This window comes from Molothrus ater, chromosome 3 (genome assembly GCF_012460135.2).
Source record: "Molothrus ater isolate BHLD 08-10-18 breed brown headed cowbird chromosome 3, BPBGC_Mater_1.1, whole genome shotgun sequence".
NCBI lineage: Eukaryota > Metazoa > Chordata > Aves > Passeriformes > Icteridae > Molothrus > Molothrus ater.
This window is the reverse complement of record NC_050480.2, coordinates 59,280,932-59,306,770: the sequence shown is the minus strand read 5'-3', so window position 1 is coordinate 59,306,770 and position 25,839 is coordinate 59,280,932. Positions and strand designations below refer to the sequence as shown.

Below are 25,839 nucleotides of genomic sequence, written 5' to 3'. Positions count from 1 at the left end.
AATCATTGTTGGAAATTAGAAAGAGGATGGAGCCAAAATACAGGATATACTACATGTATATCAGAACAGCAGTTTTGCTAATACAAACCCTTTACAGAAGATGCAGTAGAGATTAAAAAAGTCACGATCCCTCTATGGGCATCCCTACCACATTCAGCAGACAGGTTTGGCTAAAGTAAGAAAAATTGAAAACAAAAGTTGAAACAACCAAAATATTTTTTGAGTGTTTGGAAAGTGAAACTTTTTTTTCCCCTCACAGAAGGATGTATTTAGTCAAAATTTGCTCTGAAAAGTAACTTTTTAAACTGGTAATGACACACAGAAAAAAAGTGTTATTTGACCTAGAATTAGTTTTGCTTGCTTAAGACTTTGCTAAGAAAGATAAAAGCTATTTATATTCACATCTAAACAATTCTCCATATTGTTCCATTTTGCAATCACTCCTGGGGTACCAGGCCTAGGCAACTAAAAATTCAGAATGCTGAGTTGGTGCACAGGTTGCTGCATATCCTCTAGAAATAATAATATTTTATTTTAGAAAGCTAGCACTGTTAGAAAAATTTTTTTCTTGCATGCTTCATTTTCTCATTATAGTCCTCACATTTGTGTAGCTTCCAAAATATGGTAGTGTGTGTGAAAGGAGTGTGTCAGAATATCCACACAGTAATCTTTTAATTGACAAGTGAAGGTCTCTCATTCTGTAAGTCAGTGCAAATTTTGCAATTCATGTCAGTAATTAGGATTTCATGCAGTGCTGTCACAGCCATCTTGATTTTTTGACTCAGCCATCATACCTGATTTATTGTTTTTCAGTCATGTATCAGAATTTTAGATTACATTCCATAATTGTGGAATGAAAAAATGTTTTGGCAATGATGTGAGAAGTCTTGGAAAGCTGAAACAATTAGAAATTGAATGAAAAGACCTACCTTTGCTCCATACTGAGAGGACACATCTGTAAATTTGTGTTCTCAAAATTCGAGATCTCCTCACCAGTATAGTTATTTGGTATTCATAATTCTGTTTTTTGGGAGAGGAGCAACTTAAAATCACAGATTCACAAATTCAAAGAATATTCTAAGTTGGAAGGGACCCACAAGCCTCATTGAGTCAAACTCTTTAAGTAAATGGCCCTTTAATAAAATTTTGTATTCCTTGCACATCTAAAACTTCCACAGAAGCCAATCATAGTTTTAGATGCAGTTAAAAATGTAGGACCAGAACTATAAATGTAGGTGATTTTTTTCTAATTTAGTTTAAATAAATTATGCTAAATATAATCCCACAAGACATTTCCAGAAAGAATTTTACTTGCCTTACAAATGACAACAAAAGTTTTTGTTGAGAATTGGGCACCAATAAGAGTTGCATTTGCTTAGCCATAAGTCTTTGAAAAATCTTCTGATACACAGCAGGTAATTTCAGAGATAAAGAGAAAAGGAGAGAGAAAAATTGTCTCCATTTCTCCGCCTTCTATTTGGAGATAATTAAGTTCAGAGGTTCTGAAGGAACATTTGACTGTGTTCCAGGATGGCCTCCGCACCAGAAAATGAAATTAATCAGTCATTGCTATATTAAGTGAAAATGAATTAGTTGAAGACAAAACACTGTACTTTCATTAGTCATGTCAGGATGCAGATGTGAAGATATATATCTTTGCATAAATGTTCACAGAAAAACAACATAATTAAATTCACTATTGAAACAAACTAATTAAATTCACTGCTGTTATGCAACAGATATTCTCTTAAGCATATAATATTTGGCTTACAAGAGTAAGCAGTAGGTTCTTTATCTGTGTTTTGTCTTTGATGATAGGAGAATTTAATTCTTGTTAATCTGGGGTGCCTGGATTCAGGCAGTGACTCAGGAAGACATCTGTGTTTATGCTTAGCACAAACAGTCCATCTAAATCTCACTGGCTGCAAGTTTTTCTTTTGTTTTAATAATGTTTCCCTGAGGAGTACAGTATGCAATCTGATCTCACAGTTTTAGAACTGTCCCTCGAGATGGTTCCAATAAGACCACTTTTGTCCAATGGCTAGAAGTGAAACAAAAAGTTTTGCTTTACATATTTTCATGGAATTTCACAAATTAGTGTCAAAGCAACTTTCACTGAGCATTTGCTTTAATTTCTGAAATGTATCTGGTAACAGAAAACACTTGAAAATCACCTGTTAACTAAAAATTATTCAGAATTGAGAATATTTGAATGGAGAGAATGCAAAGTAGGTGAGTGGCAGTGATGTACACAACCTGTTGGGCAAGAGTTGTGGACTCTGCACAGCTTGGAAAAGAACAGCAGATCACAGAGTCTCTGCCCCACAGAGAGCACAGTCCTACATATACCTCTTCAGATATCCTTCAGTCATAGAATTGTTTAGGTTGGAAAACACCTTTAAGATCATCCAGCCAAGAGTCCAGAGTTAATCTAAGTCTGCCAAGTGCACCAATAAACCATGTCCTTAACTGCTACATCTTCACATCTTTTAAATACCTCTAGAGTTGGTGATTCAGCCACTTCCCTGAGTAGTCTTGTTCTAATGTCTGACAACCCTCTTGGTGAAGAAGTTTTTCCTAATATCCAATGTAAACCTTTCCTTATGCAGCTTGAGGCCTTTTCCTCTCATTCTGCCACTTGTTACATGGGAGAAGTGGCTGACCCCCAGCACACTACAACCTCCTTTCAGGCAGTTGTAGAGAATGATAAGGTCACCCTGAGACTCCTTTTCTCCAGGCTAAAATCCCCAACTCTCTAAGCTGCTCCACATAGGACTGACTTGTGCTCTTCAGGACTCCATTTATGCTGTTTGACAGAAGCTGGGAGTAGAAGGCTCTGAGAAACAGGATTTAGAATGGCAGTAAGAGAATTTCATAAGAATGGGATTAATCCCTAGATTTTATATTTGCTTTAAGAACAGCTTTAAGGAGAGAATATTTTAAAAATAATCAAAGAAACATTTTCACTCAACTGGGGAAGCCTTATGAGGAGTGGCTGAGGTCACTTTTTTCGTTCAGCCTGGAGGAGACTGAAGGGAGATCTCATTGTAAGCTTCAAAATCCTCATAGGAGGGGAAGCAGAGGGGCAGGCACCAAACTTTTCACTCTCATGACCAGTGACAGGACTCGAGGGAATGGCCTGAAGTTGTGCCAGAGGGGGTTTAGGTTGGGTATTAGGAAAGGATTCTTCACCCAGAGAGTGGTTGGGCACTGGAACAGACTCCCCAGGAAAGTGGTCACAGCAGCAGCCTGACAGAGTTCATGAAGAGTTTGGACAATGCTCTCAGGCACACAGTGTGACTCTGGGGGAATCCTGTGAAGGGCTAGGAGTTGGACTCAGTAATTCTTGTCAATGATTCTTGAGTCTCTTCCAAATCAGGATGTGCTATGATTCTCTATTTGTAGAAGTTATACTGAATATTGACATTATACAAAGCATAGGTTTCTTTTAAATTTTGTATGAAGAGGACTGTGTTGAGGGGCCAATCTCAGTGTTTCAGTATGGCAGACTGTTTAGGCAAAAAAATCTTACATAATTTGTTGATTAATATATTTATTTTCTGTTTGTATAAGCAAATAATCTTGAATGCATGGTTATATTCAGTAATGTAGTACTTGTGTAATCATTTGATGATCATTTGATGCTAAGTCCACAAATTACATACACTGCTGACAAGAGCTTTTGAATAAACTATTGCTGCTGCCTATATATGATGGCAATGCATTGTAATAAATACTATTTTCTATGTACATGTATGATATATTATTATTTTTCCCCCTCCACTGTAATTTTCTACAGGAAACTTCTTCAGAAGTTCACAGGTGGGCTGTGAACTACAAGGAAGCATTTTTTCAAAGAGCAAAATTGAAAGACTTTAATCCTTTCAGCAAAAGACTGGTAAATCTTTGATAGTAATTTTGCTAACACCTTATGTATTAATATGCTTGTTTTTTATACTCACAAACACACCTCCCTGCTGTATAAAGCCTACTGTAATTTAAAGGAAGAACTACTGAATTTATGCATCATTTAACATATTTTAAATCTACTTTTTATGTACAACTCAAGACCCCAAGCAGACATGGACTGCTGAAATAAAGAGTGAAAAATGCAAAGATTTTGTCCCAAAATAATGACAGGGTGATTCCTATAGACACATTAGGGAAGCGAATAGTATGACCTCTGTTGCCTTGTTTGATACAGTTTTTCTTCTTTTTGCATTGACAGAGACTGTTAGGCAGTAAAGCCCTATTGATCTACAGACAGCAAAGGTAGGAATTCATCAGTTAAAAGCTTGTCTGAAAATCTAAAATCCAAGTCGTTGTAAGGCTAACATATGGGGAGAATAAGGCAGAAACAAGGAAGGAACAGCTGCCCTAGGGAAGCAGTTATAACTTAATTTCTTGGTGATTAGTAAATAGGAATTTGAAGACTGTGTTGTAGGGTCAGAGAAGAAGAGCCATGGCCCAGGTAACAGATTGAATCTGGAAGATCTAGTGCTCAGATGCTTAAAGAGGAACTTTATTGTAATTGTAGGTTCAGAGCCTAAAAACTCTCAAAACCTCCTAAGTAATTGGGGACCTCAGTTTCCATTTCAAAATAAGATTCTCAGGTAATTTCTGAAAAATATTCTGAATTGCTTTTCAAAATTTTGCCCTCAGCTTTTTTATGCATTAATTGCTCCATAAAGAGGAAATGCATATTCAACTTTAAGAAGTGGTTAAATTCTACTGGTGATAATCTGATGATGATGTCATTTTTATAGCTATATTCCTGAACATGACTTTGTTGTGATAATGACTAAGAGTAGGTTTTGGTATGATGGGATCTGGTTATGATTTTACAGTAAGAAGCATGAGTCAGTACTTTTTAGCTCAGAATAGCATCTCTTTCTTACCCCTTCCATGAGCCAGTAGAGTTAGCACTGAATGGATTTAATCTACTTACTTTATCCATGAAATAAAGGTTCTCAACCATTGAGCTGTAATGCAACCACATGTGCTGTCAAGAGAAAAGGATAAGAATAAAAATGTTGAGAAGAATATATTCCTTTTGCAGCCCATACAAATCTTAATCTGTAAATCCTTCGTCAAAAACACAGGTTGCCCTCCCTTTGCCTTGTTCTTACTGCCCCTGTTCCTTTTACAGCAACAGGTTTCTGTGATTACAGTTTCAGTGAAGTACACGAAGCTGATGTGGGGCATATGGTTAATCAGTGGTAAATCAGTGATGCAAATTGTGAACAGCACTCATTGTGAAGGAATGGGAATGGATAAACATATCCTGCACTGCAGAAAATCAGAACAGGATTGGATTAATCAGCCCAGCATGTATTAGGAGGAGGCCAGGGCAAGCCCTATTCATTTGAATTTCAGCTTGTCACAGCTCTCCAAGCCAGAGTGTCTGTAATTAAATAAAAAAATCAATGTTAATGCTCAGCTGGGTCACACAGCTCAAATCAGAAGATAATCAGGAAGTGATGGAAAATTAAAGGTTTCATATAAATATTCTGTGGGCTGTACTTCACTTTGCTAATGTTCTTCAGTACTGTTTTTCAGAACAAGTGTTACATGGTGGTGTGATGCAATTAGAGCTGTTTGACACTTAGCAAGGACAGGTGTCCCTATGCTTATTTGTGAATGTAACAACAGTAGAATAGAATAGAATAGAATAGAATAGAATAGAATAGAATAGAATAGAATAGAATAGAATAGAATAGAATAGAATAGAATAGAATAGAATAGAATAGAATAGAATAGAGAAGGGGTGTGGTGTTGTAGCATGCATGAATTGTTGCATCATGCATGGATTGCACATTTTCAAGCTAGAAAAAGATGGCACACAAAAGATGGCTCCATTTCTAGCCAACTCTCAGAGCTTGCAGGACTTGTGGCTTTTAGAGTGACATGGATGTCCCAGCAACTCTAAAAGCAGTTTATGTGATGCCATGGTCCTGCTTTAGGAGTTGCATGACCTGCATCATACCTCAGATGGAAAGAAAATTAGAATCTTCTTACAGATACTGATCCTCTGTGAGCGGGATCACATGGGGTATTTATGGCACCAGGGGATGCTGATGCTGATGATGTCATTAACATCTGTTAATGATTAATGACTTGTTGAAATGAGTTGAGAGGAAGCTGCAAAAATGGTCAGAGGGTTGGAGCACCCCTCCAATAAATGCAGGCTGAGAGAAGAGAAGGCTCTGGGGAGTCCTTGTAGCACCTTCAGTACCTAAACAGAGCCTACAGGAGAGCAGGAGAAGGACTTTTTACAAGGGCATAAAAGGGCATAGGGCAAGGAGAAATTGCTTTAAACTGAAAGAGGATGGGTTTAGATTAGATATAAGGAAGAAATTATTTACTATGAGGATGGTAGGCTCTGGAATTGGTTATTCAGACAAGTTGCAGATTCACCATCCCTGGAAGTGTTCAGAGTTGGGTTGGATGAGGCTTTGAGCACCATAATCTACTGGAAGATGTCCCTGTCCATAGCAGGGTGGTTGGAACTAGATCTTGGAGGTCACTTCAACCCAAACTGTTCTGTCAATCTTAGATGATAACAAAAATGCTCTTTAGTCACATTTCTATAATGATTTTAATACAAGTGAGAATATTTTATCAAGAAAAATTCTTCATGCAAAGGAGTCTTTTTTGGGAAGACCTATGAGCTGGAGAAGCAGTAATTTCTTCCAGGCTAGTTTAGAGATCTGTCTCACTAGTCCCAAAGCAGGCAGTCACATCTGGGTTTGTCTTCTAAGGTCCTGCCTCCATATAATGTGCACACACAAACTTCCTGCAAAATGGGTCCATTATTTTGCTGCTCAAATGGGGATTTTTCAGGCTAGATTTCTGGATCTACATGTTAATTTTGAACTGAAAAGTTAGGAAGAGTGCACAGCAGTTGGGTTTGTGTTTGGATATTTAAGTCAGCTTAAATAAAGCAGTTCCTAGTATTGTCTCCCTCCTTTCAGCACGTCTGGCAGTGATGAGCTGAGTGTTGTGCTCCTGTTATGGCAAAGGCATGTAGTAACAGCCCTTGGGAAACCATCAGAGTCAATATTGTCACTGACTGTTCCTAGGATGGGGAAGTCTCCTTCTGTCTGAGTGGCACAAGGCTGCCACATGTTATCAGTAAGCATGTAATAGAGGTCTACTATACAAGCATCTTTCTGTAGCTTGGAAAATGTGACTTGGAACCATATGGAGGTGGACTGTCCACGTGAAAAATCTAGACACAGCATTTAATCGATCTGAAGTGCTCAGGGTGTTTGTTCATGGTTGCAGTTTGCAGCAGGATCCTTCAAAGATCCTGAATAAAACATTGCAACAAATAGACATTTGCCAATATTAACAACAACAAAAATACCAAATGGTCTATCCTGTTTTCTGAGAGTACAGAAATTATATTTCTAATTATGTAGTAGGCAACTTCTGAATTTAGCTTTCAGTGGCTACAGCAGAAATGTTGAGTGCCCTCTGTTCTGACCCATTCTTTCACCCACTCATCAACTTAGCTGTGAAAAATTGCCAAAGGCTTGTGTTGAACTTTTCCTCAAATTCAGTTACTTGAAAGGCAGAAGCATAAAAGAGTTTGCAGGAACCTGGAATGCTCTCAGTTGGGATGTGCCTCTCCTAGAACCACACCCTGAGATGTCAAGGCAACCTGAGAAGCCACATGCATGTGTTTCAGGGCAGCCTGGTGGTGTAAAGTGTCTGAGGCTGGGGGGTTATGACCCACTCTGTCTGATGGTGGCTGTGCTAGCTGTCTGTACTGAACAAGCATAGAGCAGTCCATGACTTCTGAGAGGACTGCAGCAAGCCTTCTTGCTTCTTGCTGGTGTCTTACTGATACCCTAGGATAAGGAAAATGAAAGAGTAAATGAGAAGCCTAAATGAGAAGTCTAAATAAAGCACCAGTGAAGTGATTATTTTGGCCTCTGGGCAGGTGATAGTAGATCCTTTCTATAGAGAAGAATGGTGATGTGATGTGAAAGGAAAAGGAGAATCTTGTTCTGTAAAATCTTGTCCTCCAGCTGAACCTGGAGGATGTGATCAGCTGCCAAATCTGCCAGAAGCTGCATGTGTATCTGACTAGTTAACTCCCACAGACCTTACGTATTTCCTACAAATCAAACAGTTCTCTAACCAGATGCTTTTTTTACTTTCCCTTTTGATTTTATTATCATCTGTCATGTTTTTTCATTGCTTGCATAGGTATCTTTGTTGGTTTGCTTTTTTTCTTGCTTTCTAGCATGTTTGCGTTTCTTACCTTAATTTTTTTGGCATATGCCTTGGTTAAATTACATTCTATGTCTGACATTCCAGGCTGTTTGTGCATAGTTGCATGATCTGGTTCATCTTTCTGCATGCTCCTCTATCTCTTTATTCACTTTGTGTGGTCCTCAGTGTTTGCAGCTCTATCAGCCACTATTTCAAATGTCAAGCTCAGTTCATGAGCTCAGTTTTACAGAACTTTTTTCTTTGATATTTACTCTGCTAATTCTTGGGCACAGTTTGAGAAAAAACCCAGTTGTCCTTTTACTTTATCAGGTATCTGGTTTACTGTACTGTTACTGCACTTCTTTCATTGCTGTTAAAGTAGTAATTACTTTATTCACATTTTAGTCACATAATGAACTTGAACTCTTGTATAAATACATACATATGCACACTAATCTAGCTCTCCAACCCATTTACTTTACCCATGTTTTTCTAGGAAGGGCCTTTTTGGCAGACTCAAAGCCCTTGAGGTTTTCATAAGGAAGTGGAAGAGCTCAGTGCCTGTGTTCAGAATCAGTGCACTATGACAATATCTCACAAAATTGGAGACTGGTTGCACTTCAGGCATGCTCTGGTTGGAATAATCTGGCCAGTCCCAACTGTTCCATAATGTCTGCTATATTTTAAAGCTGCCTCTTACTCCATACTTACATTAGCACTGCTGCTGTATTTCCTCTAGGAGGAACATGAGTTGAATTGTGACCTTTGAACACAACTGTGAGAAAAGAGGAATCATAAATAAAGATTTGTTAAAAAGTGTTCTGGTTACTTTCTGTGAGTTTTAGTGAATGCCTTCAAATATGGATAGATAATTTTAGTGTTGCTTTTACTTGTTGCTTTAACTGCTTAAATAAATCTATTTGAAGTAATTTGGTAATGTGTTGCTAGCCTTCTACTGAAAAAGTAATTAGCTGGTGTCATTGTATTTCACTGTTTCCCCTACACTCTGAACTGAAAACTTTATGTGAGCTGCTGACAGCTTCCTGTAGCTACACTTTCAGCTTAATCTTCTCCCAATTTCTTCATCCTATTTTTACACGAGTTGGCAGTTTTGCAGTAGTTTCCTAAAAGAAAAAAGAGTAACCCATACTGTATCTGTTATCATTCTGTAGTCTGCTAAGTTTTACTGACCCTTGCTTTCTTTTCTCTTCAGCAATGTGTTCAGAAATTTGACTAAATGTTTAGACATACCAGACTGACTGATAGCTACAAATGTTCTGTGATTATCTGAGAAGATTCTAAAGCTAGAAATTTAAATTTTACACTAACTGGAAAAAACTGACTATATTTACAGTCTTTTGGACTTTTAACTTCTTGTTGGAATCATCTCTTAATTGTTTGTGCTGTCTATATTTGTATCACAGATCAACAGTTTTTAACAAGGTGCCTCAAACAATCATGGTTATGCATTCACTTTAGTTTAAATGTGCCTAATTTCTAAGTGCTTGATTCTGAACATTATACTGGCTTTGTGTAAGTCAGGAGAACATTCATTAAGTTGAACTGATATTTATCTCTTTAATTAACAATGACTAAATCCAGGCTAAAGCAAAGTAAGTAAAATATTAATGGCATGAGGTGATGTAACAATAAAGTAAATGAGGACCTCAAGGAGCAAAAAAATTACTGCAAGTCTTTGTGAAGAAATTGCAGCCTATAATACATGCTAATAATAGTTTGCATCTCCTCCTAAATTAAAATATTAGCTAGCATCAGTCAGTGTTGACATCTGTCATGATCACACGAGTCAACTGAGATAATGTTTTAAATTACATGGGCAATTACAGGGTAGGTCAAATATGTTAAAACACAGATATATAGACTTACAAATGGAGGGCACTGAAAATGCACAACACACCAGATAAGCCAGCATGTTATCAGCAATGCATCCATTAATAGGTCCTTAACTAGGGCACCATGCCTTAGCTAGCATTGCTGTTGATCACTCCTCATGTGCTAGAATTATTCTAATTTTCCTAAGGCCTGGCAGCCTCCTGTTCCACAGGCTCTCTATTAGGAACTCAGTCTTACTGGAACAACTGAAGGGAGGTGGTTTTCTGCAAAACAGCAGGTCAGTAATATGCTGATTTATAAAAAGTGAAGTAAGAGCAATTCAGCCATATATCAGAGGACTTGGTCCCATGGATGAGCTGTGTATGTTTAAAATGGAGAGCAGCAGTATGGAGTGTAGGTGTCTGAGGTGAGGGAGGCAGACCTTTTAAGGTTCACAAGTTATGTGCTGTGTGTGAAGTCCCCTGTGTTTACAACACTCGGACATTCTGGAAGCAAGTAGAAGTGAGGAGGTAGCAGTTATTCTGTTCTGTTTAGCTGACCTTTCTTCATGTACTACCAAGGAATTGTTTGGCTTTAATCCCCAAAAATGTTCACAGATTCTTGATGGTAAAAGAAAAAATGGAGTTTTTATGCAAGTCATGTATCCTGTGTACGTGAATTCTGCTGCCAAAGCTTAAGATTCAGTTCCATAAATTTGGCCCACAGTGTTTCAGCATGTCTTTCTCTTAGTGTCTCACTGCTCATAGATTACTTTGCTCCCAGTGGGTTCCTTCTGTTCATAGTACCTTTAGTTTTGGGTTCTACAAAGAGAGTGGTTATTATAATACAAGTGGTAACAGAGCTGTTTACAATTACAGAAGAAATTGTTTGTGATGGATAATTTGCGTAGCAGAAGTGGCTTCATATTTCAACATTTCTGTTGTTTTACTCATGTAAAATAGTAATCTGTGTCTTGAAACTGCTGCTCTTGTGTGTACTTTGTAACTTGTGTTTACCCATCAATAGGCTAAGTAGCAGTGTGGATGCTTACAGGTTCTGTTGATGCCCCCATGTGGATGTCTGGCAGGATCATTCTAGTCTGTAGTTGAAGACATAATTGAGGTTTACTGTTAACTTACTAATAGTTTATTTCTCTGTCATCCATAAATGGATAAAAATGTTTGACTGTGTGGTAGACCAGAATTATTTTTGAACTATGCTTTCCATTCTCTGTGAAAGAGTACTTGACTATCCCTTTTTGTATCCAGCATTTGAAACTATTGTTGACATACTGGAAATAGCATCATACTAACCAGTTTGTTTATTTTTGTGGGATTCTTGAGACCCAAGAAAATTTTCACTCCATTATTAATGTCCTAATAATAGCTGTGATATAATGATAGCTATATGATTGATTTGCTAACAGAGGATAACCTAAACCTCATACACTGATTTTTCTGCCACTGTGATGAAATACAATGGCATTGTAATTGAGAGTCCACCTGTACCTCTGAATCACCAAAAATTAGTGTTAAGATGCTGGAACTGTCTGTAGATGTGACAGCTCAGGTACTGTGACCTTGCTAGTGATAACAACAGAGACCTTAGGAGGAGCTGATCTGTGTTGTTGCCTGGCAGAGTAGATTAACTTGCATGAAGCTCTGCAGTGTAAGAAACATCCTAATGCTGACCCGTATTTTCAGAAGAGATTTCAGAAGGAAATGACAGACATGGTGAGTGTAATGATAGCTTGGGCCACAGTTGTGCCATGGCAAATGTTTCTCTTGGCCATATAAGCACTCACACCTTGTGACTGGGGTGCTGAGAGACCCCAAATTCCAGTTCTCCTTCTAAAGACCCCTTGCATGGACTTTACAATGATGTAGGAAGAAGTTCCCTGCTGGTGGAAGGGCCTCGCACTTGGGACACCTCAATTCCTAGACAAGTATCTCTTTCCACTGTAATTTAAATTTAAGTATCTCTTGCCAATGTAATTTAAAATTACATTGCCAGGGTTAATGGACAAATAGGGCTAGATCTGTGGCTTTCACAGTTGCTTTTGAGCACTTAACATAATTTTTGTACCTCTATTAATCACTGAGATCTTCTAATGCAACTGCGCAGTATAGATAAGTACTCTTCAGAGTTAGATTCTTGCGTTATTTATGTTTAAAAAATTGGTGCTAGGTCTTTTGACAGTAAACACAGCATGCTACCTTCTGCTCCTTTGAGTTTGTGTGTTTTATAGAACAGGAAGTATTTTCTAAGTCAGGGTGAAAGAGCTGCTCAGACATCTTAGTTGTGGAGCAAATAGATTTGATTTCATATCTAATATGGGTATTACTTAAGCCTTCTGTGAAATACCTACTCCATTTTGTTCCTGGTACTATTTGATCTTAGAGTCATTGGACTTGTATGCAGTGGGAAATTACAATTGTTAGAACCTGTGAATTAACTTGATTAACTGAGCATGTAGTGCAGATAAGGACATTTGTTTGGTGTTTGGTCTTGAGAGCTGCTTGCTTACACATAGTAGGTGTGTGTCCAGGCTGGAGATTTTGTCTCTGACTAAATCAAGTAACATATTGCTAGTTAAGCTGGATGATATGGGAGTGTAAAACTGTAGCCAGAGCACCCCAGCGTTGCTGTGCTTTTACCCCCACACCAAATGTCAGTCACTGTCTTATTCAAGATTTTTTGTGTAAGAATTGAAGAACCAACAATCCTAGGGCTTCAAAATGAAGGTATTTCCTAACATTTCTGATCTTGTTTCATGTTTGGTTTTTATTAGGAAACTAAGCTTGTCTGGCATGCTAAACCCTGAAGTGTTTAGTCATGCTTTTCCTTTGCAGTAGACGACAGAGAACAAATCCTTTACTCTGCTTTTGCACATTCAGTCTTTCATAAACATCTAGAGACCTTTATAAAACTTATTTCATGACTTGTGGTTGACAACTGGTCTCTGATCTGCATTGTGTGAACTTGCTTCACAATTTAGATTAGTTCTGTGCATTTTGGATTTCAGTTTTGGGGTTGATAGGCTATAGTATTACCTTAAAATTTTCACTTTCTTCTAAAAGAAGCTCCTTTTTTTTCTTGGTGATGTCTAAAAGATAAAAACAAAAAAAAAACCCCAAATTAAAATAAATACATAAATATCTGCCTGCTTCTTTTACACATTTTAAATTAGTTTGTGCTTATAAAGTGATTATTTTCAATGAAATGCTTTACTTTCTCTTGATACAGAAAGCGACAGATTGCATGGCATAAAAGGTTTAAAATAGTTTACTATTCTCACCTGTAGACATATATTAACCAGGATTTCTATTCACTGAATCTGAACGCTAATAATTTGAATTGATGAAAGTATCTAAAATAATTATGAATATTTGGCTAAATAGCCAATATCTGCTTCCATTTGATTTTCGCTAGAAAATGGGTTTAAACAAACTAAAGTGCTGAAGTAGCTTGGAAACAGATTTTGTCACTTCAGTCATTAAGGGCAGTTGTCACCTTGCTCAGTTTAGGCTAAAAAAATCCTAGCTTTTTTTTAGTAGAGAAACTCTGACAAACTGGATAATGAAAGAAAATAAAAGCAACAGTAAAACCTTGTTATCCAGTTTTTATTTTTCTGTGTGCATATTCTGAGGATTTTTTTTTCTTCTAGGAAGAAAATTTTAAAATTTTACTAATCAATTGCATTTTAAAGAACTTTTCTTCAAATAGTATAAAGCTACTTGCCATTTTTGTTTCCCCAGTCTTTTTTTAGCTCCTTGTTTTTTGCTGTTAGTCTGTAATAGGTTTTGGAACAAGATGTGATGTATATGTGCATAGGAAGTGGAAATTTTTATGCATAAGTAAAGAAGTTATAGGTGCACACTTCCAAAAACAAGTTAATAGCTCTGAATTTACTGATAGTTTAATACAGTGGATACAGAGGTTATGTAAGCATTCCACAGATAAGTACATGCAGTGCCTGAGATCTTGTGTTTCTTTAGTTCATCATCTAAGACTTTAACTAAAATGGTGCAGCTAGAGAGAGACGGACAGCTGGTAATTCAGGACATCACACATGACAATGGTGGGACAAGTGGGTGTATGCTGTGTGAGACAGGTGTTTTGTGACCTGAGAACATGTTTGGTTCACTGTATAATGACTGGGAAGCTGTTCCAGACACAGGAGACCTTGGCAGCCACCTCGTGTTTCATGAGTTTTACCTTAGTAAAATCCATGACTTCTCTAGACTCACACCTGCTCTGCTGCAGTGTGCCAGTAGACATAGCTGTGGATGGAACAAATTTAAAAGTGAGTTCAACTGGGCCAGGCAAAAACTGGCAGACCAAATCTAGGCCAAGTCATAGAGCAGCGTCTTGAAAACAAAATATAGAAACTCAGGTTCCTTCTTTCCCTCTTTGATGTGTGTTCTGTGCTTTTGTGAGTAGCTAACGAGCTCTGTGTAATGCTGCCAGTATTGAATGTTGCTGATTTTGCATAGAATTACAATATATGACCCACTGAAAAGATCAGGCTGAAGGAGAAATAATAGCAAAGAGGATAAGCAGCTCAGGCATTCATCTTTATGCAGTACTGCTGGGTGTTCACCTTACATTTGACCTTGGCATAATAGTTGGAATAATTAACGTATATGGCAGATACTGTAAGTGATGAAGTAATTCAAAAGGGATTTTTTTTTGCTGTGATTTAAAGCATGGAGTCACAGCACTCCCCAAATCTGAGTAACAGGCACTCTCTCTTATCCTACAATTATATTTATCAGTATTTCCAAGTCTGCAATTTTTTTATTATAATTTCACATTAGTTTAGAGTCAAATAAAAGCCCAGGTGGTTTCAAAAAAAAGGAGTTTCATATTAATAAAGTGTGAAGAAAGATGTTTGCAGACTACAGCAAGTTCAGCATGGAGCTCCAGGACTTTAAGCTGTCTTCTGAGAACAGACTGAGCTGAGAGGCTAAATCCTTCTTCAGGGATTCAGCCCTGAGGAAGAGGAGGCTCTGGGAGGACAAACCCCCAGTACCTACAGAGGGATGATCAAGAAGCCAGAACCAAGCAGATGGTCTTAGGACATGAGACAATGACATGCACAAGAGGTGCAAACTGGTTAAAGGAAGGAACTTTCTCCCCCTGAAGGAGAGAAAAAGATTTCTAAAGGAAATAGAGGGTTGTATTACTGCCAACAGAAATGGAATCTTTGTGATGACTTACTTGGGTATTGATCAGTTGTGTCTCTGTAAGAAAGGTCTGGTCCCTGTCCATTTGAGAGAATTACTTAATATTAATTAAGTATAACTTTGTTAGACTAGTTTGGTGCTTTGGTATGAGTTTCATTTCCCTCCCCCCTCCAAATTACAGCAAAGGGTCAAGGCTTTCTTATTGTAATTGCTGTGATTTGGTATAATTTTATAACTTCTCCACTGAGTTATGAAGACACAGTGTAAGAGCTTGAGGAAAGCTAGGTTAGGAAGTCAGGTTACTCACAGGCATACTTGTGCTTCCTTGCTGTGCTTTAGTTCAAGGCAGTGGACTGTCATAATGATCTTGATTAAGTGTGCCGTGGTCCAGGTTTACTAATGAAATAGAACGAATTTGAGTGGAAATAGGTATTTGATATATCCACTGTGGATTCAGTGTGCCTCCTTCAATTACCTGCCACAATTGAAATTTGTATCCGAGTCACTTTGATAGAAAGGAACTGTGACCCTTTGTACAATGCAAAGGTACCCTTTGTGTGTGCTTCAAAATGACACAGTATAGTTATAAAAATATGTATAAAAATGAGATCTTGTAACTCTCATTAAAGCCTGGACTTGTTTTTTAAAAGTTCATTTTCCCTTCTTTGAGTTCCCAAATTTGTATAGTAGGACAGTGAAAAAGTTCTGATGTGCCATGGCTAGTTGTCTTTCACAGATTCTGCAGAGGTAACTGCTGGGCCCCTGTGGTCTTGCTTCAGCCAGTACAGATTTGAAAACCACTGCCAGATCTCGATTTTTTTAAAATAACTGGAGCACTGTCAGACTCCAGATTTCCCAACAGATGTGTCCTTAATAGCAAGCTCCTTTTTTCAGTTATGATTGCAAAGATTTGACTGCTTAACATGGTACTATTGTAAAGCAGATACAGACTGTTGGATATAGTTGCATGGTCTACCAACACCTAGGGAACCTTCTCTTTCAGTGTCTGCAGTGGACTTTCTGCTTACTGCTGCCACTTGGACACCCTGGTACTCTTGTCTTGCCTGTGGGCAGCTTGCCTTTGCTTTTTTGTGCTGTGAAACTGCTTGCACAATTTGGACTGATTGGCAACCACGGGGTTAAAAGGGTGTGATTAGTCCCTAAGGTTTATCCCTTTACAGCCTAGAAGAGACACCGTTAAAGGGAATTTGAACCCAAATGAGTTGGATTCACCTGGAGATTCCAAAGCTTTAATGTTTTAAATGTCACATCCTTGGCTTTTGCTAGCATGACTTTGAAATACCAGCTGAAGTTATGAAGATTTTCAGTGCCACATTCCATGTGCTTTCTTCTCAGCTATCATCAATTAAAGTGAAATTAAAATACCCCATAATCATGAATGCAAAAGACAGTTTTTGCTTGCTTTGTTTTTTAATCTGTTCAGCCAGGCCATGTTTTGATGAATGGATAGGAGAAGGGAGAATCATTGCAAGGTCGTCCTGTTGGAGGGGCTGCTTATTAAGCTCTGCTAAATAAAAAATTGCTGCTAAATAAAATCATAATTTGAGATGGTTTTCTCTGCTTCTTGTGGAACTACTCTCTGACTATTGCTGTATAGTCTCTACCAGAATGATTAATCCCTTTGGGCCTATAAAGTTGGATATTTTTACCCTTGGAATAGGACAGATTGTACCAGATGACAACTTCTATGCAGAGATAGCATTGATATGTATACATTGTTCATCAAGAGGAAGTATAGATGTGTTAAATACAGCTTAATATTAATTTGTTTACTCAGTTGCATCTTCTCTTTTGATTTTGTCATTTGCATTCTTGATTATGAGAAACATTTTATGAGTTAACAGTCTGTCACCTCCATAATTTCTGGGATTCTAGGCTTATCAAATGTGAAAGAAACTTTCCCTGATATTAAAATTTGTGTTCTTGTTAAAATTCAAAATTTAGTAACTTAAATTATAACAAATCAAATACTGTTGGAAAATAAATTTCCTAATAAGCTGAAATAATCAGATAGGAAATGCTACAGTAATAAAAAATCTGATTGATTTCACACACTACTTCTTACTGCAATAATGATTAATTTTTTTGCTGACACACAAGAAATGAACTTTTCAGAAAGCTCTACATCAAGTTAAACTGCAAGGAAATAACATGTACATTTATGATAATTTCACATAATTCTCAGTCATTTTTCAAAGAATAAATGAGAGAAAAAAAAGTTTGCTTCCCATCTTTGCTGGGAAGAATTTAAAATTAAGTGAAATATCTTTGTATAATTCAAATTATTTTGCACATATTCAAAAGACTAAGTTGTAGGTAGAAGTAAGAACTTAGATAACACCAAAATAGTTGAACAAATTAGATATGGCATTAGTTTTCAGGCATTTAAAGTAGAAGCCTCAAGTTTTTAAGCTTACTGCAAGTTGAGAATTGATAATAGTTACTGAGAGATTAATTAGACTTTTAATAGTTAGGCTGATGCCTTGTGAAGGCTGACGCCTTGTGAAGGCTGACCTAGAACAGAGACTAGACGGAGCTAAATAATAAAGTAGGTATTTATTAAGAGGCCTCAAATAGATCCACCTTGGGCAGCACAACCCAAAATGGCCACAAAATAGATGACAGGTCATGGGGTCCCACACTTTTATAAGTTTTGGTCCATTAGCATATTGGAGGTAACTGTCCAGTTGCAGTTTTAGCCCATGAAGTCCCATCCTTCTTGTTTTCTATCTTCGGTCCACCATTGTTTATGCTCTTGAGCCTGAGATCTGGATTGGTTGTCTTTGGGTCCCCAGCTGGAGAAGGAGAGGTTTTGTCTACCTACTCTGTGAAGAGAGCTTACTATCCCTTAATACAAAGCCTAGACTTAAGACGCTAACGTTGTCATCTTATTGCAGGGGTTCCATACTGTTGTCTCCTTAACACAAAAGTTTCATACCTTCTTGGTGTTTCTCACAGGCAGCTCCTCCAAGCACTGACTCTTTCTTCTTCCCAAAATAGCCAACTGACTCCAGTTCCCTTTTCAACCAGCCACCCCACTCTTTTATAGCACTCTTCTTCTCATTGGTTACAGCTGTGGCCTGTTAAAGTCAGGCCTGTTCCTAATCTTTGATAAGTGGCCCAGCTGCAACTCCTTAGGTGTAAGATTACTTTCTGCACTGTCTTTATTTTCTTATATTTTATCCCCCTACACACTAAAGCAGAATAGAATCTGAAAACTATAAAAGCTAAAACCTGAGGCATCAAGGCCATCTCTGAAAAAAAAGTTACTTGGCAGCAGTACAGTTGTGCGGTGAAGCTAGTCAGTAGGCAGGAAAGATGGGTATTAAGGTGGTGTCCTCTTAGGTCACAGAAAGAAAAAAATAGTAGTGGAATGAGAAGTTAGTTGGAGCTACTAGAACATCCTATGAAACCCATTCTTTCCAGTTGCTCTGTGCTCTGCAGCCACCAAAGGGACTGAGTGGAACACTACCTGTGCTCCTGCCCTGTCAACTACTTGACGCAGTGCCCTAAAGTCCCTTTCAGTTGCCCTGACACTCCTTTTTCCATCTCATCACTGCCAGCCTGGAGTATCAGCAGTAGGCAATAATCAGAGGGCTGAGTCAGCACAGGGAGTCTCTCAGTGATATCCTGTACCTGGGCCCCAGGGAGGCAGCAGACTTCCCTGTGGGATGGGTCCAGTTGACATATGGGGACCTCTGTTCCCTCAGGAGGGAATCACCCACTACAACTACCATTCTTTTCTTTTTGATGTCAGAGGTGCTGGTCCTTCTGACAGACAGAGTGTAATTGGGAAGCTCCCTGGGCAGATAATTTTCTTCTGGGTCCTCTGGCTGACCCTCTAGATCCGGGGTCTCGTACCTGTTCCGAAGTGGCGCCTGGGTAGGGGATAGGGGGTCTGGAGGAATTTTTATTACCTCCCCAAATAGGGACCCCTTTCCACTCCCCTTCATCCACTGGGTGTCCTATTGCCTGACAGTGGGAGGCATGGGAGTCGTCTGACTCCTGGTGAGCCTCCCTCAAGGATGGAAAGGTGGAACTCCACCAATCTATTTCTATTTTAAGCAGCATTTAATGAGCAGCACTCATATTGTGCCTGGTATGTGACAAAATGAAACAGATTTGCAGAATAAATCATATGTATCATATGTATCAAATAACATCTATTATAAATACAGTATTTTCTAAAATATGGTTTTCTTATTAATATACACTTCATTGTAATTGGTTTGGTAAAGCTGCTAGGATGAAGTGAAACCATCTCATACCAATATGTATTTTAACACTACTGATTTTATCAGCTGCAGAAAATAGCAAAATTGGTTTATTACAAATTATTATTTATAAACTTGATTGTGATTTTTTCGGTGAAAGAAAGTACAATAATATTGATGTAAACTCAAGAAATAGGAAAGAGACTCTTTCTATGTACAAAATAAGCTTGTGTCTTTTGGCAGCCAGACTTTTTTCTCCCCTGAGCCCAATTTCTGATGCAGTTAAAAGGAAGAGAGGAATATATTCCCCTGAAATTACAAATTCATAGAATAGTTTGGAACCCAGCTGTGAACCTTGAGAGATCTTGCTTTCTTTCTCACTTTCAGAAATCTGAATTTCTGTCCTTCAAGTAATAGATAATAGTGAATTTGAGATATGGCTTCCCAGTTTCTGCAAAATTTGCAAATAAGAACTTTCTACAGAAAGATACCCCCAGATGTAATTCTTAAGCATGTTTTTATTTGCTCTGCTTTTTGGAGTTAGAGGGGAGATCTTGCTAAAGGTATGTTTAAAATATTTAGCAAGCAGATGTAAGCTTATTCTGTTCACCCTTGGTGCAATTCAGGTAGCTGTGATGAGCAGAGAACAGTACATAAAATAACAAATCCTGCCAACAGGCACAGTGTGAATTTAGCACTAAACTGCTATACCTGTTCCCTTCCTTGGCAGCCCTGAGAAGGAGCAGAGTGGGTTCGTGTGTGCCTGTAAAATACCACATGAATATGGAAACTCCTTGTTCACCACAAAGGTCTGGCAATTGTAAAAGATTAATGGAACAAATTAGATTAGAGCCAAATGATTTTACATTTCAGTAAAGAAGTGCTGTAATTATCTTAAGTTATTTAATAGAGAAAACAAATTATATTTAATTGAGTCATAACAAAATATAACATCTTTTGTAATGACTAAGTCCTGTTTATTTCTGTCCAGACATTCAAAACATTGTTTTACAGAATAATGAACTATTGCTTTGGCTGAAACCCATAAACATGTAAGCACATGGGAAAGTTTGAAAGACTATCAATGTCAAATAACTTTCTTTGGGGTATTTAAACATTTTTATCTTAAAAAAAATTAATGAAGCATTCAAGACATTAATTTGCACTGAAGTATGGAAATTGTCCAGGTAGTATCAAAAATGAAATTAATTACAAAGTCTGAAAATTCCCAGAGAGATTATGAACATGAAACCTGAGAGTACAAGTGAAATTTCTGAGATTTTTGGAATAATGTTATGATTTCTCTTGCAAAAATTCAGAAAATGCAGCATACTTATCAGCCTAGACCTTTTCAAGTCTTTTCTTCGTAAAGGAAAGGTTTCCCAGAAAGAGAGGAAGCCCTCTGTCCTTTAATAGTGAGGGTGCAAGGCAGGAGTTCAGGGTTGTTAGTCTTTCTGTCATATAAATTGCTGTTTTCAATTTCCTTCCACTTAGTCACCTATTCCAAATGCCTAATTAATTTCCTAATCCAGTTCATATTTGGTGGGTTGGGCTGATTGCTGCTTGTAGATGTGCTTATGTGACACCTGCTTGCAGTGCTGGAAATCTGTGATAGTGTCATATAACAGAGTCTGTCTGCTTCTCCTAACACAAGAGATCTAACGTTTTTTGGTTTTTCTTACCAGAGGTGCACTGCTAAAATTTAAAACAAAATGAGTTTGAGGGATCTGATGAGAATCACTGCCTGTAAATTGCAAGCAGTAACCAATTTGCTTTACCTCTGCTTTTCAGCACCTCTCTTTGTTCATTCAGTCCCACTTTGGTTTTGCTTCTTAAACTGCCCCCAGTTTTAACACAGAGCCTTTTCCTCTGCGACAGGCTGTCAGTCTTTCTTTATCTCTGAGCATAATAACACTACCAAAGAGGACGGAATTTTTTCATACCTAACTTATAGTACCTTAATTTTACTCTATAATGTAATCTCTCATTAATTCGAATACTAGTTAATTAAGCACAGAAATTATTTTTGAGTCAAAATGCCTTGTAAAATAGAATTATCCTGAACTGTGTTGTTTATTTGTTACTTTTGCTCATAAAAAATGATCAAATATGACTTTCTCTTTAAACCCTTGCTGGTTAATATTTCTTATGTAACAGGCAACCAGGTACCAAAGTCTAAAATGAAATAAAATCTCCTCTTAAAACTAAGAAAATTTGGAATTATTAATTTGAAATTTATGAAAATTTCTTGTCTGATAAAACTTAACGGAGGTGTTTGACCTATAGTCCAAGAGGAACAAACAAAGGGAGAAAATATCTAGATATGTGAGGATCAGCATTGTTAAGAAAGGAAAAAATGATTCTTCAGCTGAGACTCAGGAAATCTGAATAGACTTGATAAGAGCTTATTTAAGGGCTGTAATAAATATGTATGAATATATGCTGAAATCTATCAGGAAAGATCTCTTGAAGGGGAAATGTAGAATGAACTGTAGTCACAGACATTATGTCTCAGAAGTTTTAAAAATAACTAGTAGCTAAAGTGCTGAAATTATCAACAAGGTAATAATATATTATTGACTTTGCTGCAGACCAGTCCAGAGATAAATTACCTGGTAAGACTTCTGGATATTTTATCTTTATTCCTGATATATCACCACTAAGAGCACTAGCTTTACTGTCTATATCACTGATGGAAGCTTTATTATCTATATTTACAATGAAAAAGGATGTTGGGAAAAGAATTTTTTTTTATGATACCACGTGAATCTTGAAACTGTGACTATGCCGCAACTGGAGCTATAGTCAGGAGTGTTTTAATGATCAATAAATATTTTCATATTAACAAAAAACTATTTAGTTTTGTAGAGACAGCCTCAACATTTCTGCTTCTTTTTTTCTCCAGGGCACAATACAGAACTATGATAGCAACTGGAGGAGTCATAACAGGACTGGCTGCCTTAAAAAGGCAAGACTCTGCCAGATCTCAGCAACATGTAAATCTTGCTGGAGTACCAGTTCCTGAGGAGAAGAAACCAGTTCGGCGGCGGCCCAGGACAGATGTAGTAATTGTCAGGGGCAAAATCCGTCTCTATTCTCCATCGGGATTCTTTCTTGTTTTGGGAGTGCTTATCGCATTCTTTGGAATTGCAATGGCCATCCTTGGATACTGGCCCCAGAAGGAACAGCTGTTAGGCTCTGAAGATAATCCATCTGTAAATGAAACCCGGACCCCAAGAAGCCAAGGAAGCATTTTACTTCGCTTCTTTGAACAGCACGTGCACTCGGATAAGATGAAAATGCTGGGACCTTTCACTATGGGCATTGGAATCTTCATTTTTATCTGTGCAAATGCCATTCTCCATGAAAACCGTGACAAGGAAACAAAAATTATACACATGAGAGACATATACTCCACTGTAATAGACATCCACACCCTGAGGATCAGGGAACAAAAGCAGCTGAGTGGTGCCTTCACTGGCTTGTTGGGGGAAGCAGAACTCCAGCACAGCGGGAGCTCCTGTGCATCACGGCTGGCTGCGAACACAGTTGCGCCTTTCTCTGGCTTCAAGAGCAATCTTAGAATGGATAGTTCTGCTGAAGAAGATGAGATTACCCTAAATGAAGATAGGACCACTAGTAGCCTCCTGCCACCTCTGCTGGCTGAGCAATCTGGTTCAGTCTTTGGACTTTACCCTCATTCCAGCAAGGCTTCAGATGACAAAAACACTAACTCTATAAAGTGTGAAACAAAATCCATTGTATCTTCTTCCATTAGTGCTTTCACACTGCCAGTAATTAAACTGAATAACTGTGTTATAGATGAACCCAGTATAGACAACATAACTGAGGACTCAGAGATCACCAGGAGTCAGTCTAGAAATCTGTCAATGGATTCTCTTGCAATTCCACTAACTGATACCAATGAATCCTACAGACCAGCTGCTTCCATGCTGCCACGACACAATTCTTTTGTGGACACTCCATCTGATCCCTTCAAATCTTCTATGACTCTTGGACCAAGCACAGGAAAGCTTTTATCTCCTGGTGCTGCCAGGAAGCAGTTTGGTTCCAACACATCTTTGCATCTTCTGTCTTCACATTCTAAGTCCCTGGATTTGGACAGGGGTCCATCTACGCTCACCGTCCAAGCTGAACAAAGGAAACACCCCAGCTGGCCCAGACTGGATCGGAGCAACAGTAAAGGATATATGAAACTAGAAAACAAGGAGGACCCGATGGATAGGTTACTTGTGCCACAAGCCGCAGTCAAGAAAGACTTCACTAATAAGGAAAAGCTTCTTATGATATCAAGATCTCATAATAATTTGAGTTTTGAACATGATGAGTTTTTGAGTAACAACCTGAAGCGAGGAACTTCTGAAACAAGATTTTAATATTTAAATTGCAATTTAGAAGATATCATATGGTATTTTTTAAAAAAGCATTTTGACAAGTGTTTCCTTTTCAGTGAGACTGTACAAGCCTGTTCTTTACCAAATGCTTAATAGCCCATTAAAATTGGCTTGTGCGAACAGAGATCTTCATCATTGTAAAACCAAGGGTTTCTTGTCTCAGTAACATTCGGCTGCAATACTGTACATTGTCATTGCTTGGACAGTTTTGTTACGACTGATTCCGATTATTCCCAAGTCACTATCTCTTTTGTTCTATATACGCATGTTACTTTTCACTGAAAGAGACTGCATTAGGAAAAAAAGCTCAATTTGCCTGTAAGTTCTCTTGATTTAAAGACTGCAAGAGACTGAAAGCAATGGTCTTGTGGTCTAGAATGGGAAGTGAACAGGAGCACATACTGGAATTGTGAAATCCAGAGCTTTATTCCTAGGTGTTGTCTTTCACTTGCAGTACATCTCAGAAACTGCAGTCTTGCCATTGTCATAGTGAGAAACTTGTTTACATACTGGGGTGAGTGGATAGAAAAGAGTGGATATAATAAAACAATTTTTGTGAATTCACTGTAATTGATCAAGTGAATACCAGTGTTGTGAATTATTAACTATGCTTTGTACAATAATCTTTCTACATCCATTGTAATTTAATCCTGTAATTTTGGAAAAGCATACATAAAGTAAGAAATCTGAATTTTTTTCTGGGATTTAGTCTTTAAACCACTTTGATTGGCAGCAGTTTTAAAATCAAAATAGAAAGATTCAATTAAAATCTTAGGAAAATGATGAATGCCAACAGGATTTTAGAAACATGGTGTATAATAAGATGATATTGTAACTTGCATCTGAAGACAATAATGGAGAATGAGTATATTGCCTCTCATTACAATAACAAGATGCTAAGTAACTAGATCTCCATGTTCAAGATACTGATACAAAGCATACAGTTCAATACCTATGCTAACATAGTATGAAAGCCCCTTGCCTAAATTTTTATTTATATATTTCACATAATTATTGGTATTATGGTTTACCGAAGGCTTAGCTGTGTCAATTTGCATTACAAGATTTTGCAAAAGGAATTGACATTTTAAACAATGTTTTTCTCAGCAAAGCAAGCTTCACAGTTGACAGTTGTAGGCTATTGCTAAAGAAAAGGAGAATTGGAATGCGTGTATCAGAAGGTTTTCATATATTTCATTGCTGTTTAGGCCATGATTCTGCCATTACAGCCACGTTAGAGAATGTCCCTTCAAAGCTGCAAGGCTCACCCAACAGGGTGTTGGTCTTAATTGGCCGGATTTGATATATTCACTTACTCTAAGTACTCAGGAATTATTTTTAATGGCTTTTCCCAAAAAGAATCAAGCTTGTTAAAATGTTGTAATTTCTCAATTACTTAGATTATGAAAGATCAAGGATAAAATACCTTCTCTCTTTTTTTTTTTAAATGAAATATTCAGCTCCGTATTTCAACTGCGCAGTGTTTATGTATCAGGAGCATTACTTGCTCGATGAGTTGAGGCATAGTGTTAACTGTTAGAACCTCAAGCCTATATATTGTAACAGAGTTGGCTAAATATTTTGCTATGAAGCTTTTAATAACTCACTGGTTTGTGTTCTTAAGACATTTGCTATTTTTTGCAATAAAATGTCTCTCTACACATGTCTGTTGTAAGACCTGTTTTTTCCTCCATGATCTCTAATCTTACATACCAAAGTATAATTGGGTATCATGACACTGTACACAACATTGGCCTAAATTACTAGCCTGCCGCAAGATATTTCTTCCTGAGTAATTGATTTCAGTGACATGTCTACACATGGAAAGCCTGAACGCTTTTTTTACTGATGAAATGTGAAATGTATTTAAAGTGGTTTTGCTATGAGAAACTTTGTATAGAAAGAACATCATGCTCTTTTTAGTTTGGCAGTAAGTATTATTTT

At 37.6% G+C, this 25,839-nt stretch overlaps 1 protein-coding gene across 2 annotated transcripts in view; it reads left to right on the top strand.

Annotated features, from left to right (window-relative positions):
* Nucleotides 1-25,556, top strand: part of TMEM200A (transmembrane protein 200A) — a 53,190-nt gene extending 27,634 nt beyond the window's left edge. Inside the window, exons 2-3 of one of the 2 annotated variants that reach the window (XM_036404570.2) lie at nucleotides 4,229-4,272; nucleotides 22,386-25,556. In XM_036404570.2, coding sequence (XP_036260463.1) covers nucleotides 22,402-23,877 — 1,476 coding nt within the window. In that variant the 5' untranslated portion in view covers nucleotides 4,229-4,272; nucleotides 22,386-22,401 and the 3' untranslated portion in view covers nucleotides 23,878-25,556. The remainder of the gene's footprint in view (nucleotides 1-4,228; nucleotides 4,273-22,385) is intronic. The other variant, XM_036404571.2, reaches the window with a different exon arrangement.
* Nucleotides 25,557-25,839: the final 283 nt, after the last annotated feature.